This window comes from Sus scrofa, chromosome 1 (assembly GCF_054392235.1).
Source record: "Sus scrofa isolate SSC_HxYL_T2T_F1_AM1 chromosome 1, Sscrofa_HxYL_maternal_Yorkshire_Landrace_v2.0, whole genome shotgun sequence".
Lineage (NCBI taxonomy): Eukaryota > Metazoa > Chordata > Mammalia > Artiodactyla > Suidae > Sus > Sus scrofa.
In genome coordinates this window covers 282,292,032-282,312,445 of record NC_139383.1, presented here as the reverse complement: position 1 = coordinate 282,312,445, position 20,414 = coordinate 282,292,032, and the positions used below count along the sequence as shown (strand labels likewise).

At 52.0% G+C, this 20,414-nt stretch overlaps 2 protein-coding genes across 52 annotated transcripts in view; both read right to left on the bottom strand.

Annotated features, from left to right (window-relative positions):
* Positions 1–15,651, bottom strand: part of ODF2 (outer dense fiber of sperm tails 2) — a 36,673-nt gene extending 21,022 nt beyond the window's left edge. For 3 of the 51 annotated variants that reach the window (XM_021097955.2, XM_084964913.1, XM_084965667.1), the window contains exons 1-8: positions 15,608–15,651; positions 13,646–13,880; positions 12,209–12,299; positions 10,864–10,989; positions 4,451–4,621; positions 3,089–3,249; positions 1,988–2,117; positions 1,365–1,496 (exon numbers count right to left, since the gene is read on the bottom strand). In XM_021097955.2, the coding sequence (XP_020953614.2) occupies positions 1,365–1,496; positions 1,988–2,117; positions 3,089–3,249; positions 4,451–4,621; positions 10,864–10,989; positions 12,209–12,299; positions 13,646–13,677 (843 nt within the window). In that variant the 5' untranslated portion in view covers positions 13,678–13,880; positions 15,608–15,651. 51 annotated transcript variants of the gene reach the window in all.
* Positions 1–20,414, bottom strand: part of STXBP1 (syntaxin binding protein 1) — a 775,650-nt gene that overhangs the window by 18,623 nt on the left and 736,613 nt on the right. The gene's annotated exons all lie outside the window — the stretch shown is intronic.

Genomic DNA, 20,414 nt, shown 5'->3' with positions numbered 1-20,414 from the left:
ACACTGTTTTAAGAGCAAACAACTGAAAGTTCTCTCCATTAACAGACGAATGGGTGACTAAGTTGTGGTGTTGTCATCAAGCAGAATAAAGCAGTCAGAGTGAAGTACTTTAGGCCTCCAGGATAGAAATGGATGGCTCTCGTGAAAGCACTGAGTGAGAAAGCCAACTCAGAAGAAAAAACGTGTATATGTACCTGGCCCTGTATCACTTATGTCAAGTCTGAAAACCCACGACGCACAGTGCCGTCGATTGCTCAGAGATGCTTAGGTAAATGAAGAACAATCGGTTTCCAGATGAAGTTCTCTTGTGACGGGAGGGACGTGAGGTTATTGCCACAGGGGTCATAAGAGGGATTTAACTGTGCGGACAAGGTTTTGTTTGCAAAACTGAGGGGTACATATGCTAGTATTTTATTTTATTTTATTTTTAATTTGTTGGACTTTTTGTCTTTCAGAGCCGCACCTGTGGCATATGGAGGTTCCCAGGCTAGGGGCTCAATTAGAACTGTAGCCACCAGCCTACGCCAGAGCCACAGCACCAGGGGATTTGAGCTGTGTCTGTGACCTATGCCCAGCTCATGGCAAGACCAGATCCTTAACCCACTGAGCGAGGCCAGGGATCGAACCCATGTCCTCATAGATGCTAGTTGGGTTTGCGGACCGCTGAGCCACAACGGAACTCCTGTACACTATGTATTTTAAATACTAAGTAAAAAACGAGGAAGTCCCTGATGGCCTAGCGGTCAAGGATCCAGTGTTGTCACTGCTGTGGCTTGGGTTCGATCCCTAGCCTGGGAACTTCCCCAATGCCGCAGGCACGGCCCAAAAAAACAAATTAAAAAAATAAAATTTTTATTAAAAACAAAAACACGAGAAGTTGACAGTGCTGCTTTTTTAAAAAAAAAAAGATACTAAACTAGAAAAAACATCATCATTTCATTATTATTTGGAGACTTTTGGTAACCCCATGGTTGGAACCAAACGGGAGGGGAATTATTTATCCTGCCAGTCTTTTCAGAATCCTTTGCTAACCTAAGAGACGTTTCAGAGACCATCTGTTAAGGAATCAGAGTGATACCACACCACGTGTCATCAGCGCCCCTACGTCCCCACAAGGATGTCTCGTCCTTTCCTCGCTGTGCCACCTGACCCCTGGCATGAGTTAAGCCCACCCTTCCTCCCCCCTGCTTCCCTCCTCCTGGCTTCCAAGGTCCTTGCTGGGCCACCAGGTCCAACTTCAACTACGAAGCCCACCCCCACCCACCAGCATTTTACGTGAATGACTTTGGCAGATCTTTCCACGGCCCCTCAGGTCAGGCAGCAAGAGGAGCCTGGGCGCAGAGAGGACGGGGCCCGCCGCGCACCTCTTTGCAGTGCTGTTCCCGCAGCAGGTCTCGGAGGGTGCGGTTGGTCTCCTCAAACGTGCTCAGCTTCTGCAGGAGAAGTTCCTTCTGCCTCGTCAGGGTGTTGATATCCGTGCAGGTCATCTGTTTCTCCTGGAAGACAGCAGGCAGCCTTGCCGGGCGCAGGGGCAGGAGGGAAGAGCTGGTGCAGGGAGTTCCCATGGGGGAGCTTAAGAGGGAAGAAGGCAGGAAGAGGTGGGCAGAGGGAGGCTTCCCGGAGGCAGACTGGAAGGCTGGGCAGGAGCCCCGAGGAGAAAAGGGCTGGAGGACTCGGCGTGGCTGAGGGCCGCAAGGGCGGGCTTCCTGGAGGAGGCGCGCTTCCTGGACGACGACACTTGGTGGCTGATGCTTGCAGGAGTCAGTCGCATGCCGCGACTCACTGTGATCCCAGGGGACCCATGATGACGGCTCCTCAGAGGCCCTCGCTACCAGAGGTCATCCTCCAGGGTCAGGCCCCAGAAGTGAGAGTAGGGAGCGGGGGCCGAGGAGTTAAGTGGGCCCTGCCCTGGCCTGAAGATGTCACAAAGCAAGCATGATGACTGCGTCAAGACCCTCGCGGGGCCCAGCCGGGCCCAGCCACCTACCGTCTTGAGCTTCCCGATAGTGTCTTTCAGGGCCATGACTTGTTTGGCAGCGGCAGCCCCATCCATTTCCGCCTCCACCAGCTTGGACATGAGGCACTCCTTCTCCTGCTGGAGGTGTTTCTTCTGAAGCCTGGGGCCAGAGAGAATAGGACGGTGTGGGCCCTCCCAGGCCCCTGCCTGCCCGGAGCTCCGAGGCTCGCCTCACAATGCCCTGCGAGGCTCATCTCCTGGCCGGGGGACAGTGGGGGAGGGGGCAGGGATGGCCCTTTTGGCCCCCGGCGGCCCCTGGAAGGACACTTAGGCACCAGAGCAGGGCTCCACATCAGGTGACACCATGCCACCAACTTGCCTCTAAGACAGAAACTACTGTCACCTCTGCCCCCGGCCACTGCCATGGCCCCCAAATCACCACCCTCTCTCCCCACCCGAGCCAAGTCTGGTCACACGGACTTCCTGCTTCGAAAACCCTTCTGTGGCTCCCAAGCGTCCTCCTCAATGGGGCCGCTAAGGAGTTCCTGTCGTGGCTCAGCAGAAAGGAATCTGACTAGTATCCCTGAGGACACACGTTCGATCCCTGACCTTGCTCAGTGGGTTAAGGATTCAGTGTTGCCATGAGCTGTGGTGTAGGTCGCAGACGCAGCTCGGATCTGGCAGTGCTGTGGCTGCAGTGTAGGCTGGCCTATTTGACCTCCAGCCTGGGAACCTCCATATGCTGCTGGTGCAGCCCTAAAACAAAAACCAGACAAAAAAGTGGCTGCTAAAAGCCCCCTTCTGTCCCCTGCAGCCCCCTCGCCCGCAGCCCACCCTCTCTCCCGGCTCTGGCCTGCTTGCCATTTCTCAGTGGCACACTCCTCCCAGCTTGGGGCCTTGGCAGCAGAGGGTCCTCTCATCCCTCACATCCATGTGCCCAGCCCCAAAGCCTCCTGCAGGACTCCCTTTCCTCCAGAAAGGCTCTCTCCCATGGCACCCCGCGGGGTCCTCTGCCCTCACGGGGAATCACCAGTGCATCAGCAACTTTGCTGAGCAGCGTGAGCACCGACCCCAGGGCCCGGGCAGCCTGGCCGGAGGGAAGGTGCCCTGGCGGGCGCAGGGCCGTCTTACACAGTGAAGTCCTTCTCCTCCTTGATGCGCTCGATGTTGTGTCTCAGCACCGTGTTCTCGTGCTCGGTCTCGGCCAGCTCGTGGGCCACCTCCTCCAGCTCCTCCTTGCGTTCCTCCAGGAACCTTTTGGCCATCTGGCGCTCTCCCTTCTGCATCTTGACCTGTGCGGGGGGCACGCGGGCAGGGGCCGCTGAGGGGAGGCGGCTTCTCTCCACCACATCCCAGGCCCGTGGCTTTGGACCAAGGGCAGGACACCTGTGATTGAGCCCTCCGTGGTCCTGAGGTCGTTGGGGGCACAATCTCAGTCAATCGTCAGAGACCCCGAGCAGACACGAGGCCTCTCATTTCTGCATCACCGAGGAAATGGCGTGCAGGGAGCCTAAGTGACTTTCTTTTTTTTTTTTTTTTTTGTCTTTTCTAGGGCTGCACCCACGGCATATGGAAGTTTCCAGGCTAGGGGTCTAATAGGAGCTGCAGCCACCAGCCTACACCAGAGCCATACAGGAACACCAGATCCGAGCCACGTCTGCGACCTACACCACAGCTCACGGCAATGCCAGATCCTTAACACACTGAGCGAGGCCAGGGATCGAACCCACAACCTCATGGTTCCTAGTTGGATTCGTTAACCACGGAGCCACGACGGGAACTCCCCAAGTGACTTTCTGGTTGGGGACAGGGCCGGGGTAGAAACCATGGTTCAGCTGGCACCCCACGGGAGGAGAGATGTCACAAAATGGCCCCTGCCCCACGGGCTATAGCGAAAGGGGGCCTGTTGCCAGGCAGCCAGTCCCAGGTTCTCCAGGAGGGTCTGTGGACCCCGGGAACGCGACAGGATTAATGACACAGACCATGACCTGAATTTCACAGCAGCTCCACCAAACTCCTAGCTGGGGACCTTGGACTTGGGACTTCTGGGTGATTTCCAGTGCCACCGCCACCACCCACCCAAAGACACAGCCCAGCAGCTGAGGACGAACTTCTGTCACCTCGTTGGGGCCTTTGCTTTGTTTCCTTTTTAAAAACTTTCACATAAAATGGGAAATAGAGGCCCCAGGGTCCCAATCACTTCATCTCCAAAAGAGGGACAATAATACCAACAGCTTCATTTCCTCTTACAAAAATCAAGCCAGGCCATCCATCCATCCAGAGCACGAGTCAAGGTCAGGGCCGGGCCCGGGCTGAGTGCCAGATGGGGAGGGATCCCAGGTTGCCCCCGCCCCCCGCCCCGCCACCGACCACCTCCCCAGGGGGCGTCCGAAGCACAGAGGCAGCTGGAACGAGTGGCCACCAGCAAGCCACCTGGGCAGTCCCACCCACCCCTGGGATGCTAGCTGCCCCAGCCCCCCCCACCTCCCTCACCTCAGACTTGAGACAACCAACCGCGTTCATTAGACTGTCAATCTTCTTATCATAACGGTTCATTTTACAGTGACCCGAGTCCTCATCTTCTGTGGAGAGGTCACTTAACCGCATCACGGAGACCAGCTTCTCTGAAGACGGTGGCGTGATCTCCAGGCAGTGAGGTGGATTCTGCCGTAGAGGAGGGAGAGACACAGGAACTCAGAAGGCAGGACTGCACCACACCTGGCTGTCCACTGGAGGGAGCAAGAGCTCCAACCACAAAGGGGCAACGGCAGGGAGCCCAGGAGAGGAACACACTGACCTTCTGGGTGGAACAGTCCCTCATGACCTACCCTTGCTTAAATGACGTTTTTGAAGATCTGCTAACACGGAAATAAAAAGCCTGTGTTACAATGTCAAGTTCAAAATGAAGGCTATAACCAATTGGCAAAAACTCTTAACTCCCAACGTTGGCAACACCTGGGGGCAGGAGATATTTTCAGATTCCCAGGGTAGACATGGGAATCAATGAATATGAACATAGGATAAGGGATAGTTGCAAAGGTACAGAACATCTTCCATAAAAGCTATTTTAAGGACAAGTGGGCAAGTCTGAATACCCACCAGATATCATAAGATATTAAGAAATGAAGTTTATGGAGTTCCCGTCGTGCCTCAGGGCTTAACGAACCCAACTAGCATCCACGAGGATGAGGGTTCAATCCCTGGCCTTGCTCAGTGGGTTAAGGATCCGGTGTTGCTGTGAGCTGTGGTGTAGGTCATAGACACGGCTTGGATCTTAGCGTGGCTGTGGCTGTGGTGTAGGCCAGCAGCTATAGCTCTAATTCAACCCCTAGCCTAGGAACCTCCATGTGCCAAGAGTGAGGCCCTAAAAAAAGACAAAAAACAAAAAACAAAAGAAAAAAAAAAAAACCAACAAAAAAAAAGAAATGACGTTTTCAGGAATAATTGTTATTTTGGTTATGGAAAAAAATGTTATTAGAAATGTATACAGGAGTTCCCATCATGGCGCAGCAGAGACAAATCCGACCAGGAACATGAGGTTGCAGGTTTGATCCCTGGCCTTGATCGGTGGATTAAGGATCTGGCATTGCCAAGAGCTGCGGTATAGGTGGCAGACAGGGCTCGGATCCTGGAAATCTCCATATGCCGAGGGTGTGGCCCTTAAAAAAACTCTGGTGCAGTGGGTTGGGAATCTGACTGCAGAGGCTCAGGTTGCTGCAAAGGCACGGTTTTGACCCCTAGCCCAGGAACTTCCATAAGCCATGGGTGCAGCCATAAAAAAATTAAACTAAGAAATGCATACTAAATAATTTAGGGTTAGAATAATATGTCTAGAAAATATTTACTGAAATGCATCAGCATAAAAAATATTTTTAAGATGCAGGTGCCCCTCAGAAGTTTATGTGAAGCTGTATAATACTTTACGTGTAAGACTTCAAAAAGAGATTCTAGGGGCCAGTGTTCCCATGGGTTTTGATGTATTAAACTTGACTCTCTCATTCTGTAAGCATATTTCGGTGCATTAAGTAACAGCTATTTCTCATTATTTACACTGTGCTTTGCCCCTTTTAAGCCGAGGTGCCAATTTCCAGGGAGAGATGATGATTATCAGAAACAAAAAGGAAGGGTTCAAGAAAGGGGTGACAGTTATGTCACATAAATAGGGTTTTGTGTTTTTTTTTTTGGCTTTTGTCCTTTTAGGGCCGCACCTGCGGCATATGGAGGTTCCCAGGCTAGGAGTCACATCAGAGCTACAGCTGCCAGCCTACGCCACAGCCACAGCAACTCGGGATTGGAGCTGCATCTGCGAGCTACACCACAGCTCCCGGCAACGCCGGATCCTTAACCCACTGAGCGAGGCCAGGGATCGAACCCGCAACCTCACGGTTCCTGGTCGGATGCGTTAACCACTGAGCCACGATGGGAACTCTCGACCAAGAAAAACTAAGAATGTGAAAAAAAAAAGAATAAGGATATGAATCTACATTTAAATTCAAGGCTAGGATATAGATAAATGTACACACAATGGGATGCTTTGAAAAATAATGTGCAGGAGTTCCCACTGTGATTCAGCAGTTCATGAACCCAACTAGTATCCATGAGGATGTAGGTTCAATCCCTGGCCTCGCTCAGTGGGTTAAGGATCTGGCGTTGACGTGGCTGTGGTGTAGGTCGAGGTTATGGCTCAGATCTGGTGTTGCTGTGGCTGTGGCTGTGGCTGTGGCCAGCAGCTACAACTGTGATTCGACCTCTAGCCTGGGAACCTCCATATGCCTCAAGTGCGGTCCTGAAACAAACAAACAAAAAAGAACCTCTGCATATAAAAAGTGATAATATACCAAAAATTAGTTTCAGGAGAGTAGTTATCCTCAGGGGTGGTAGGAACAGAACAGGACCAGAGAGGAGCTTCTGGGGAAGCTGGTGATGCTGTTTCTTGAGCTGGGTAATAACAGGTATATTCAGTTTGTAAAAAGAACACACTTCATTTTTTTTTTTTTTTTTTTTTTTTTTTGCTGCACCCTCGGCGTATGGAGTTTCCTGGGTCAGGGATCGAATCTGCGCCACAGCAGCAACCTGAGCCACTGCAGTGACCACGCCAGCTCCTTACCTGCTGTGCCACAAGGGAACTCCAAGTAGCACACTTCTGATTTGTGTGCTATCCTGCACTGTCCAACAAAAAGGTTTGAAAACTCAATAGCAGCCAGATTAGCATGGTAGAATTACTCTTTTTCTGTATTTTCAACTGTCTGTCATCAAAAGAGATGACTTATTTAACAATAGGGGAGAGGAAAAACCCAAACCTGCTTTCTCCCAAAGATAACTTATGTATCGAAGGGGTTTGAGAAATCACACAAGAATGCCTGCAAGCACATAGCAGCTTCTGGGGTCTGTTTCCAGCTTCCACCTCCTATGACACTTTCTCTCTCGTCTCTAACAGAAAGGTCAGGCTGCGACCTCCTGGGAACATGAAGGACCGCTGAAAAGTGAACAGGGGCTGGCCCAGGCGGACAGCCCGAAAGACAGCTACTGCCTGGGAGATGGCAAGTCACATCCCTGGGCCCCTCCATTTCAACAATTCCGGGGCCCTGCGACCGGAAGGGGCACTGAACTTTCCGGAAGGGACCACAGGCCCTAGCACAGCGGCATGACTTTGATGTACACTTCGAAAACTATTAACTCCTTTCATTAAAAAGACAAAAACAAAAACTCATTTTCAATTATAAAATACAGTATGTTTGCTATGGAGAAATTCAGGCAGACCGTGGAAAGATGAAGCATTAAAGCCTCCCACACCCACAGGTAATCACTGCTTACCATGTCTTGTATTTCCACCCAGAAAATGCTTGCACATACAAACATACCCACATGCACATGGGCACCCAAATGCCCCCCCCCCTTTTTTTTTGGGCCGCACCCCACACCCTCAGTATATGGAGGTTCCCAGGCTAGGGGTCTAACCGGAGCTGTAGCTGCTGGCCTACGCCACAGCCACAGCAACGCCATATCCGAGCCGTGTCTGCGACCTACACCACAGCTCACGGCAACGCCAGATCCTTAACCCACTGAGCGAGGCCAGGGATCGAACCCGAAACCTCATGGTTCCTAGTTGGATTCGTTTCTGCTGCACCACAACGGGAACTCCCCAAATGCCCTTTTCTGCACGAATAGGGCCAAACTCTCCATGCTGGCCCACGCCATGCTTCATTATCATGGAGAAAGAGCTACCAGAACCTTGTAGGGGTTGCACAGGATTCCATTGCATCAGTGCATCATAATTTAACCCACGCTCTCCTGACAGACTTTTCCGGTGCTTCTTGTTTTTCTCTATTGCAAATGGTGCTTTCTTTAGCAAACATCCTTTTGCACAGATGCCTATACTCTTCTGTGAGTTTTTTAGGATCAATTCCCAAGTGTAAAACTATAGACTCCATGTTTAGAGACACATGCTGCCAAACTGCCTCCAGAGTGGTTGAACTGGCTTCAAGATCCACTCGAAACTGTCTAAAAAGAGAGTTCCCTTCGTGGCTCAGTGGAACAAACCTAAGAGCCATGAGGAGACAGGTTCGATCCCTGACCTCACTCAGTGGGTCAGCAATCCAGTGTTGCCGTGAGCTATAGTGTACGTTGCAGATGCAGACGTGCTTGGATTCTGCTTTGTGGTGGCTGGGGTGTAGGCTGGCAGCTGTAGCTCTGATTAGACCCCTAGCCTCGGAAACTCCATATGCCGCAGGTGCGGCCCTAAAGCGGCAAAATAAATAAATAAAACTGTCTAAAAAGATTCACTGATAACCCCCCCCATATGCTTGTCAACACAAGGTATTTGTAATCCTTTCACCTTTTTTCCATTCAATAAAAATAATAGCTTGTTTTTTCTAAAATACAGTTGTTTCTAATTTACATTTTACTGATTATTAGCGAGGAACACAGAGCAAAAAAACTGAGAAGCACCTTTTTTCTAATTTTTTTTTCTTTGTAGTATGTGGAAGTTCCCAGGCCAGGGATCGAACCCACACCAACAGCTGGAACCAGAGCCACAGCAGCGACAACGCCATACCCTTCACCCACTGAGCTATCAGGAAACTTTTTTTTTTTTTTAAAGAAACCATTTTTGTTTGTTTGTTTAGGGTTTTTTTGTTTTGCTTTTTAGGGCTGTACCCTCGGCATATGGAAGTTCCCAGGCTAGGGGTCTAATGCGCGCTGTAGCCGCTGGCCTACACCACAACCACAGCAACGCTAGATATGAGCTGTGTCTGCAACCTACACCACAGCTCATGGCAACGCCGGATCCTTAACCCACTGGGCAAGGCCAGGGATCGAACTCGAAACCTCATGGTTCCTAGTCGGATTTGTTTCTGCTGCACCACGAGGGGAACTCCAAGAGAGCATTTTAATTCCAATCTTCCCTATACTTTATATGGAGAGATATGTCAAAACCCTTCTCCTTTGTTCCCTAGAACATGTATACTCCTGTTTCTCTCGGGGGGTCAAGAGCATGAAGAGTAATTACTTCAGAGGAATTCCTATTATTTCTAATTTTTAAAGCAATACGTTATCAGAGAAAGATGAATCTTTTCAACCAGATTAAGCATCGTCATCTGAAGGTACAGTTGTCCCTCAGTATCCAGGACCCTCAAAGACACCAAATCCAAGGATGCTAAAGTTCCTTGTGTATAAAATGGTACAGTATTTGTATAACCTACACACAGCCTCCCCTATACTTAAAATCATCTCTAGATTACTTGTAATACCTAATATGATGTAAATGGGTTTAGCAAGGCGCTCATTGCCTGCATGCAGTAAATGCAAGTTTTGCTCTTTGGAACTTTCTGGAAATTTGGGGGGGGGGGGTTCAATCTGGTTGAATCCACAGATGCAGAACCTGAGGATGCGGGGGCCAACTGTAGTCTCAAGCCCTTTACCTGCCACGATAATGAGATAAGGCCTTCTCTCTTTTTTTAATTACTATTTTTTTTTCTTTCTTTTTTTTTTTTTTTTTTTTCGGTCTTTTTAGGGCCACACTGGTGGCCTATGGAAGTTCCCAGGTTGGGGATTGAGTCCAAGCTGCAGCTGCTGGCCTACACCACAGCCACAGCAATGCCAGATCCTTAACCCACTGAAGGAGGCCAGGGATCAAACCCACATCCTCATGGATCCCAGTCGGGTTCGTTTCCGCTGAACCACAATGGGAACCCCCAAGATAAGGCCTTGTCTTATCATTGAGTTTTTTCATGGCAAGCGGCTAAAATGGAGGCACAAGGGGGGCACGGCAGCCAGTCTGCAGCTATAACCCCAGGGCACAGCAGTTATCTCAAGAAATGTGTGAATTACTGCGTGATGGACGGATGGGCAAGCAAAAAGTGCTGAGATACAGTTTAATCAAAAGACAACAGTTCTCTCGACACCTTGACAACTAACACTAAAGGCAGCCATTCCAGTGGTTTTAAGGTACATCGTCTCTTATGGGGGGCAACTGCAAAAGAGGCGATGCCTTCCTGGATGTATCCGTTCTGGTGTGTATTTTACAGTTAGGCTTCGGACACTATCACAGATTCACGGGAGAAGATGCGTATGTAGCTCCTCGCACATAGATCAGAGAGGCTACGAGCACAGCTTCTAGAAGGAGACGCTCCCGAGTCCTAACTCTAGCTCTGCTCCTTTCTCTGTGAGACTCCACCTCTCTGAGCCTTGGCTTCCCTCTCTGCCCACTGGGAGAGCGGGAGCTGCTGCATCGTGGTGCCCTAAGGACTCGAGAAGATTCTTGCCCCTTCAGGGTTTAGCAAGGCGCTCAGTCTGCGGGACCTACTGGGATGCCTGAGAGCTACAGCCGACCCTGAACCACACTGAGTGCAAGGCCTGCTAGAGCCTGACCAGTCCGAGAAGAAAAGCCTGAACAAGAATGAGCCTACCTCCCACTTGCATCCCACATGCCGGGCGGATGATTTTCCAGGGGGCATCCAAGGTACCTTGGTTTTCACCCGGACACTCCGCCGCACATTCACGGTGTCCCCTTTCATTCCGCGCTTATGAGATTTCTGTGGAAAGGGACAAACCCAGGGTCACGTCCCCACACAGCTGCCCGTGGCGTCCCTCTGGTGGCATCCGCTTGCAACTCTGCAGGGGAGCCTCTTCTGACTAAGGCTACTGCGGCCGTTTCGGGGTGCCAGTCCTGCCTACCTTCCAACCAGGCCACTGCCCTCTGAAAGCCAGTGCGTTTGTCTGTCGAGTCTCTGGAGTGAGAGGCGCGAGGCGGCGGGGCTGGGAGGGGGTCACCCTGCTCCAGAGCCTTCGCCTGGCCCCGCGGGCGTGCTCCTACCTGGCTGCTGGTCGCGGAGGCTTTCGGGAGTTTTTTTATGTGGACGTGGACAGGGGTGTTCTCATCCACGTGAACATGTAAGGGGGGTGTTGAAGAGCGGTCCTTCATGGTTCGCTTCTGGCAGGCGGGGGAGGACAACTCAAAAAAGGTTGATCTGTGGACGAGTAAACTGGGCATAAAAAACAGAGCTCACGGCCTCTCGGGGCCACGGAAAGCCTAGCCACCAAGCGAGCGGGACAGCGACCAGTACAAGCGGCATGCAGGCAGGAAGCAAGGCGGGAGTGCCCTTCAGCGAGCTCCTGCAGAGATGCCAGCCAAAGACCACCGGGGAGATGCCGGGCTGCTCAAGAGAAGGGTCTGCAAGACCCGCAGGTTCCACAGAAGAGCCCAGACCCCGGCCCTGGGTCCTTGGAGATGAATCTCTTGGCAAACCTGCTGGCACGCACACCCCCTCCTGCGACTCAGCACAGCGCAGCTGCAGGGCCGGGGGCCCTTTACACCCGCATCTGAACTGGGCATGCGCGCGAGCACAGGAAACACACCAACCAGTTAGGGTGCAAAGCCAGCAGGCAGCAGGCAGGTTAAAAGACGAGGAAGACAGAAAGCCGGAGGAAAGGCCGAGATGAGAAGGTTGTGCGGATTCTGAAGACAATACATCAGCAGGGCAGAACACGTGCCCCACCCCCCCAGCCCTATCAATCCCCATTCTTTCCTTGACTTTTTTTTTTTTGAAAATCTGTTTTAAGATGTTCTGAAATCTGTCTGGAAGAATTGGGTTCAGACAACCTCCTTACACCCGGCAGCCTTACCACAGGCAAAACCCAAACCCAGTTCATCAGCAGGAAATGCGTGGAGGCACGGAGCCCAGCGTCCAGCCCCTGTGGGGCCAGCAGAAGAGGTTGCTGGCAGAGCCGCGGGCGGGAGGGTGCTGCACCTACCGTCACGGTCACACTGGGTGCGCCACAAGGTGTCCTCAAGACCTTTTTCTGCGTGAGACTCGTTACTCCGTTCTTACCACACGATGGAAACCTGTACCCAGGCACAAGAACCAGATTATAAGCAGAAAACTAGGGCTCTTCTATTTCTTAGATCTCCTGAAGTTATATATCACATGTGGTGGCTAAACGAGTTCACGGCTAGGAGAACCAGTCTGGAATCACCTGGCTCCCTTTACGCGAGCACCAAACGCTCATGGTGTGCCCGGCAGGGGGATGGAAAATGGGGGTGGGGGGCATTTGCAGGGCTAGCCTTTTAACCTGCCCTCGCATCACACATATTGTGACCTTTAGCTGAAAAGCCCAGCTGTCATCCTGTCTCTCAGGACACAAAAAAGCAGGCAGCATGTGGCTGAGAGTCAACACATGAGCCTGGCCAAGGGTGAGAGTGCCCAGGACAGTGCCTGGAGCAATGCTCTGTGAATCACTGACATGTAAAGGCAGAACCATAGGCTCAGGAACAAAGTCTCTGTGACTCAGAATTCATAAAACGAAGTCAAATATTCAACAAAGATGATGAAAAATGGCTATTTCCCAAAGTATTCTACTAGCTACCCTTTAAGCACCTAAGAAGCAGGGTTATTTCTGGTCTTTCTGGAATTTTGTAATACCACGTGTAATTCATCTTGCTTACATGTAAACAGCCCCATCACCAAATTTGCAAATAGAGCAAAAGTCTAATCTCCAAAATTTGGCAGCAGTGTACCCAGGAATTCCAGAATGGGAAGGGACCTGGAAAGCAGATTTGATCCATCCCACTCACTGCCTGATGACAGCCCCAAAATATGACTTTACCCTCGCTCTCCGTTATTTTGGAACAAATAATGCAGCATAAGAATTCTTAAGAACTTCAGCATACATTGGGCTATATGTATATAGCACCTTGATTAAAAAAATTTTTTTGAGCCCTACTAATCATTTAGCCAAGGAATACCAAATCTGAGCAGACAGGTTTTTTTTTTCCCCTCCTGGTTTAGAATGTTCACTTAAAGCCAACAGATTTGGGCAAGCTCTCACTCTCAGCAGGCTCTCCATCAACCTACATGGATCCCATCAACTATTGGCTAACTGCTGCATCCAACTCCTACATCACTGTTCTTATTCACACTGAGCCTAGTATTCCAAAGACAACCATGGCAATCCTATTTGCCATCAGGAACTGGGGCACCTGGGGAGGGAGGGCCAGGGGAGGCAGAGCTGGGATTATGTGCCTGCGTTTTCCTCCTTCCTCTTAAAAATCATTTTTAAATGTTTTGATCCAGGCTTTCAGTACACAGAACAGGGAAGCTGAAAAGAAAAGCCTCCAGTGAGCCCAGCCTCGGAGCTCCTGTCCACTTTTCCCTGCCCTATGGCAGACACGCCCCCCCACACTGGCAGTACCTGGGGGAGCCGCCTGAGGATGAGGCAGACATGGCTAGGCATCAAAGCCGCAAAGGTGGGCAATTGGGTCAGCAGGCTCTGCTCAGGGGGACCCAGAGGGGCTTGTCAATGAGAATCTCAGGGGCCCAGCATCAAACGTCCTCTCTGAGGGGAGAAGGGTGGAAGCTTTGGGGGTGGCAGGTGGATGAAAACTTGGGAGGCGCTCCTCTACTGTCCAAGTCGCACAGCAACTGTCCTGCCAAAGTGGGGGAGATAGGAGAGGCTGAGCGACCTGTGGGGTGGCGGGTGTGCGGGGTGGTCGGAGGTCCCCTCCCCAGGGAGTGAGGGGGGAAGGAACTAGGAGAGAAAGGACCACACCAAGGTCCCAGACGGGAGGAAAGGTGAGTGGCCACCAGGAGGAAAACCTGAAATGCTGGCTGGCGTGAGAGGTGGACAGGAGAGAACCACAAGGCCCCAAGTGGTTCCCAAACGGCCAGAACCCGCACGGAGAGCCGGAGGGATATTCGGGGTGGGGCCTGGGCAACAGTTTCCTAGGAGAAGGGGCGTTCCCAGCAAAATAGATACCCCAGAGGACCAATACTATTTAAAGGAGGGAAGAGGAGAGGCTGCTTGGGGACTGGGAGGCTAGGCAGCGAGTGGGTAACCCGTCGGCGGAGGGAAAATCCTCCCGGCCGCAGCAGTGGCCGGCTGGGCTTAGATCCGAGTTAGAGCAGGTTAGACGCTCGATCGTGCAAAGACCCGGTGTGAGACCCCCGCTTCCCCAGGAGGCCCGCCGGACCGGTGAACCCACCCAGCCGGGTCGGGCGGCCCAGAGGCGGTCCCGGGGGACAGAGCTGCCTACAAGGAGCTGGCATATAACCGCCCGGCCGAGGCCCTCGGGGGCGGGGGGCGAAGCGGACGGGGCGACGCCCACTGCCGGGCAGGAGGGCGCGGGGCCAGTCTCCGTCGGCGGTGAGAAGGGACGATCACCCACCAGCGGGCAGAAGGGGACCAGTTTCTGCCCATAGAGAGAGGGGCGAAGCACTGCCGCAGGGCAGCAGAGGAGGGAGCAGAGCTCTGCCAGTGGCCAGGTGAGGAGAGAGGCGGCCGGCCCGCCCGTTAGCGGGAGGAGGAGAAGGCCCGCGCCGGTGGGCGGGGCAGGGAGGCCAGATTCTGACGGGAGCGGGACGAGCGCGCCGGTGGGTGCAGGAGGGGGCGACCCGGGGGAGGCAGCGGGACCCGGCGACCTCGGCGGGGGCCATCCCTCCCTGGGTCCCGCCTGCCGGCGACCTCTCACCAGGAGCGACACGGCTGCGCCCAGAAACGCCTCCTTATGAAGTCGTTGAAGTCGGAGGCCAGGGTCGTGCCATGGAGACGCCGCGGCGGATGCAGACCAGCTCCCGCGGCGACTCCTCCCCGCTTCCGCCTCCTTTTCCGACACCCGGTCGGCAGCTCGCCCATTGGCCAGTTCAAACCCCCCCGGGAGCCTCTCGGGTTTCGCCATTTAGGCCCAACCCCTGGCGTCACAGAGATACCCCGCCCCGCCAGAAACTCCGCCCATTTCCGGGCCACGCGTGGCGTCGCCTTGGAGACGCGCGACGCCGCCGACGGGCCTGGCCCGGGCTTGCCCCGCCGTTCAAAGCCTGGCTTCCCTGCTCCGCCATCTTTACCCTGCGTTAGGCCCTCCTCGGTTCCCTTAACTCAAGGGAGCGCCCAAACTCTAGTCCGCTCCCTCCGATTCGTTAGGCCCTGGGCCCAGAGACCGGTCACAGGACAAGCTATTGTCCGGAGCTTGCTCACTGCTTCTGGAAATGCAACCCTGTCTCTCCTCCCCTGTTGTTGCTGAGGGGAGCCGGCTTCCGCACACCACCCAGAGTATCCCCATCCCACATCGCCTGTCTTTGTGCAGGCGGGAGGAAGGGGCCTCACTCCCCTTGCTCCTCACTGCCCTCCTGCACACTGTATGCCACTGTGTGTACAGACCTACTCGGATGAGGTTCTCGCTGAGTCGCCATCTTCTCAACTATGCTTCACTGTCAGCCAATCGTGGGAGGGCTGTCACGTGGCTCACGGAGCCGCCCTGGATTCTGGGAGACTTTAGCATCCTCAGGGTCCACCTGGCCTCAGTGCCTTGACTTTCTCATCTCTGCCAGCTTCCCGCATCTTCCCCGTGCATCCCCAGGGTCACATACCTGGTCCACCACCTGGAATCTTAAATACCAGCTCTTTCCAACAGAACTCACTCTTCTGCCTTCCCATTCACCGTCTAATGCTTACGGTTTTCATTCCCCGGTGCTAGGGAGCCCTCTACTCCGGTGACCCCGTTCATTTTCTCCCTTGAATAAACCATGGGTCCCCAGTCCCTACTGTAACCCAACCACCTGAGTCTCTGCAAAGATAAAACCCACAAATCATTTCCTCTGCCCACAGCTGAGCCCTCACCACTGCCCAGCAATTATTTAATTTATCCCTGGACCCCTCCATCTCCCTACAGTGGCTTTTCCAAATCTTTGCCTCTTCCCCACCCCATACACCTTTTTCATAGAGAAAATGAAAGCCATCTAGTGGTATTCCCTATGCCTTCTCCCCCGCTCCCTTACCTTTGACTGCCCGCATCCTATGTCCCCCTCTTCAAAGGAAAGGATGGTATTTTTTCCTGCCCAAGATAACCTTCTCCTTTTTTTTTTTTTTTTTTCTTTGTCAGGCATTACCTGCAGCATATGGAAGTTCCTGGGCTTGAGGTTGAATTGGAACTGCAGCTGCTGGCCTTTGCCACAGCAATGCTGGATCTGAGCTGCATCTGTGACTTATGCTGCAACTTGTGGCAATGCCAGATCCTTAACCCAGTGAGCAAGGCCCTGGATCAAACCCGCATCCTCATGGACACTATATCGGGTTCTTAACCTACGAGCCATAACAGGAACTCCAAAATAACCTTCTTGTTTCTGGGCCTGTGATATACATCTTTGTAAAATGTCTCTTGCCACCCCAGCACAGAAGAGTCGATCATTTCCCAATTTCAGTGAACCAACATTTACTAAGTCTCTACTATGTGCTAAGCCCAGTGCCAAGGACACCAGACCAACACATCCCATTCAGTTTCCAAGGAGCCCATAACCAAACACTCATAGTGTGACCAGATGAAGTGATTAAATCTTTCCCCTGTTTTGCCCACTACCGACCACCTCGGGAGGGTCCTTCTCTACCAGTGCAGGTCTTTGGGTTTCCGTGATGGAGAATTTGAGAATGGGCAGGTTTGAGAGGCCATCCCCCTCAAAACACACACACACACACACACACACACACACGAGGCTAAAGGTCAGTGATAAGAAAGAGGAGGAGGAAAATCATCTCAGAAAAAGGGGAACAGGGAGTTCTCTTCGTGGCTCAGCGGTTAAAGAACCTGACTAGGATCCATGAGGTTGCGGGTTCAATCCCTGGCCTCACTCAGCGGGTTAAGGATTCGGCATTGCCTGAGCTGTGGTGTTAGTCACAGACATGGCTTGGATCTGGTGTGGCTGTGGCTGTGGCGTAGGCCGGCAGCTGTAGCTCTGATTCAACCCCTAGCCTGGGAACTTCCATATGCCTCGGATATGCCCCTAAAAAGACAAAAGACAAAAAATAAATAAATAAGAATAAAATAAAAGAATAAACAGAATAAGCAAGGAGGTAGGGAAAGATAGAGACCTTAAAGAGAAATCCTCTTTCAGCCCTTGTTTTCATCAGCATGATTTTCCTTGGACTGACGTTTCTTTACCTGCCCAAGGGGTGAAAGGCTCAGGGAAAAGGGAGAAAGGAGTCCCCTCAAGCTTGCCTTTGAGCCAGGCAAAAAGGGGGCTCCATGTGGTCCAGACTTTGGGAAAAAGAACTTTTGTAGGATTTGAAGCAAAAGCCTGATAGTAATAGAGAGTGTGTATTCACACAGTGCACACCTGTGCCTATTACTTCTCCCTGAAATCTGGTGCAAGGATGAGTGGTCAGTGCAGTTAAGAATAGAGGGTAGGGGAGTTCCCGCTGTGACTCAGTGGATTAAGAACCTGACTCGTGGTGGTCCCGTTGTGGCTCAGCGGTAACGAACCTGATCAGTATCCATGAGGATGCACATTTGTTACTGCATGAGGATCCCTGGCCTCAAACAGTGGGTTAAGGATCTGGCCCTACTGCAAGCTGTGGTGTAGGTTGCAGATGCAGCTCTGATCCCACGTTGTCATGGTTGTGGTGTAGGCTGGGAGCTGCAGCTCCGATTTGACCCCTAGCCTGGGAACTTCCATATGCTGTGAGTTTGATCCTAGAAAGAGGAAAGAAAGAGAGAAAGAAAAGAAAGAAAGAAAGAAAGAAAGAAAGAAAGAAAGAAAGAAAGAAAGAAAGAAAGAAAGAAAGAAAGAAAGACAGAAAGACAGAAAGAAAGAAAGAGAAAGAAAGAAAGACAGACAGACAGAAAGAAAGAGAAAGAAAGAAAGACAGACAGACAAAGAAAGAGAAAGAAAGAAAGAAAGAAAGAAAAAAGAAAGAAAGAAAGAAAGAAAGAAAGAAAGAAAGAAAGACAGAAAGAAAGAAAGAAAAAAGAAAGAAAGAAAGACAGACAGACAGAAAGAAAGAGAAAGAAAGAAAGACAGACAGACAAAGAAAGAGAAAGAAAGAAAGAAAGAAAGAAAGAAAGAAAGAAAGAAAGAAAGAAAGAAAGAAAAAGAAAAAGAAAGAAAGAAAAAGAAAGAAAGAAAGAAAGACAGACAGACAGACAGGTGAAGGAGCAGTCATCTCCCAGGCTGGGCCCCTGCCCTCTCTGCAGCTCACAGCAGGGGCTGGAGCCCTTAGGCTCTGGAGCAGCCTCTCCAGTTGCCCAAGTGCCTGGTTGCCAGCTGTTTCCATCCTGGAGCATTGCCTCCAGGGCTCTGATGCAACACCACAGCCCTGCCCTGGGGAGAAGGAATCGGGCGCTTCACACAGGGTCGGGCTCTTTTTTTCAGGTAACTGTAGAGATTTCAAGTCCTGGATGGAGCAAGGAGAGAAAAGTCTCCTAGGCCCTATCGAGGCTTGTCTTCTCTTGGACCCTTGACCCGCCCCTCACTGGCCTTGGCCTTCAAGTTTGGGTATACACTGGGCTCAGCGCAGCATATGGAGGTTCCCAGGCTAGGGGTGGAATCAGAGCTATTGCTGCCGGCCTACACCACAGCCACAGCAACGCCAGATCTGTGACCTACACTACAGCTCACGGCAATGCTGGATCCTTAATTCACTGAGCAAGGACAAGGATCAAACCCTCGTCCTCATGGATACTAGTCGGGTTCATTAACCACTGAGCCATGATGGGAACTCCAAAATGCACATTCTTCAGGGCCCACCCTAGACTTATCTGAACCAGAAACTGGGGTGGGTGGATGGGACAGCAGTGTTTTAATAAGTTCTCCAGGGTTCTCTTGTGGCCCAGAGTTCTCTTGTGGTGCTGTCACTGCAGTGGATGGATTCTTGCTGCGGTGCGGGTTCAGTCCCTGGCCTGGGAACCTCCACAAGCCGTGAGCGTGGGTAAAAAACCCCAAACCAGTTCTCTGAGTGATTCAGGTGCATTCTGAAGTTTGGGAACCACTTCCCAGAGGATCAGGGAGGGTCATGGAGGGCAGATCCTGTCCTGTCCCTTCATTTTAGTGAGAGGGAAACAGAGGCATTGTACAGAGAGCAGGACCTGGCTCAGGTGGCACAGATAATCAAGTGGCAGAGGGGACACTGGAAGTTAGACTACCTGTTTCCAGAGACACCCCCTCTTGCCTCGCCCCGCTCTTTCCTTTGACTCAGGCCGATCACCCAAGTCCCTCCTGATTCACTGTCACTGTCTGGAGGGTCACCGTGATGCCCGGACCATCAGGGCCGCCCACTCCCTGTGCCAGGCACCATGCTCACCCGCATTGGCTTGATGAACCCTCACAACATCCAGGCGGGCTGGCTCAAGTATAACCCCATTTTGCGGACCAGAAAACTGAGCCTAGAGAAAGGTCAGGACACTTGGTCACAGAGCAAGAAAGGGCTGAGACGACTCACACCAGTTTCCTGCCTCCAGAGCCTAGGCTGTAGCCAGCAGGACCACACCCAGGCTTGCAGGAAGGGCTCTTCTCTAGCATCTTCTGCTGAGACACCTGAAGGGACAAAAAGCTCCTTAAGCAGGTAAAACAGCTGGCAAACAGCCAAGGCCTCGAAGCTCCTGCGTTTACTCAGAGCAGAGCGCCTGTTGCTTGGTGTGCCCACAATTGTGCCGACCTTGTAGGGCAGGAGCGGGGTGGATTAGAAGCAGTCCACCAGGGAATTCCTGTCATGGCTCAGCGGAAATGCATCCGACTAGGAATCATGAAGTTGCTGGTTCGATCCCTGACTTTGTTCAGTGGGTTAAGGATCTGGCGTTGCCGTGAGCTGTGGTGTAGGTCACAGACATGGCTCAAATCTGGTATTGCTGTGGCTGTGGTGTGGGTTGGCAGCTACAGCTCTGATTAGACCCCCTAGTCTGGGAACCTCCATTTGCCTCAAGTGCAGCTCTAAAAATAAAAAAGAAAAATTATACAAGCGTCTTAGCAGTCTGGCATATTTTGGAGGACATTTGCAAGTCTCAATTAAAATTTCATAACTCAATCTTCATAATGTATATTACGATTAGAAACTATAGTATAAAATATTAAGAAAGATTTCAGTCTTTTTGTCTTTTTTTTGGCAGGGGAGGCTGCACCCACAGCATATGGAGGTTCCCAGGCTAGGGGTCAAATTGGACCTGTAGCTGCCGGCCTACACCACAGCCACAGCAACGGGG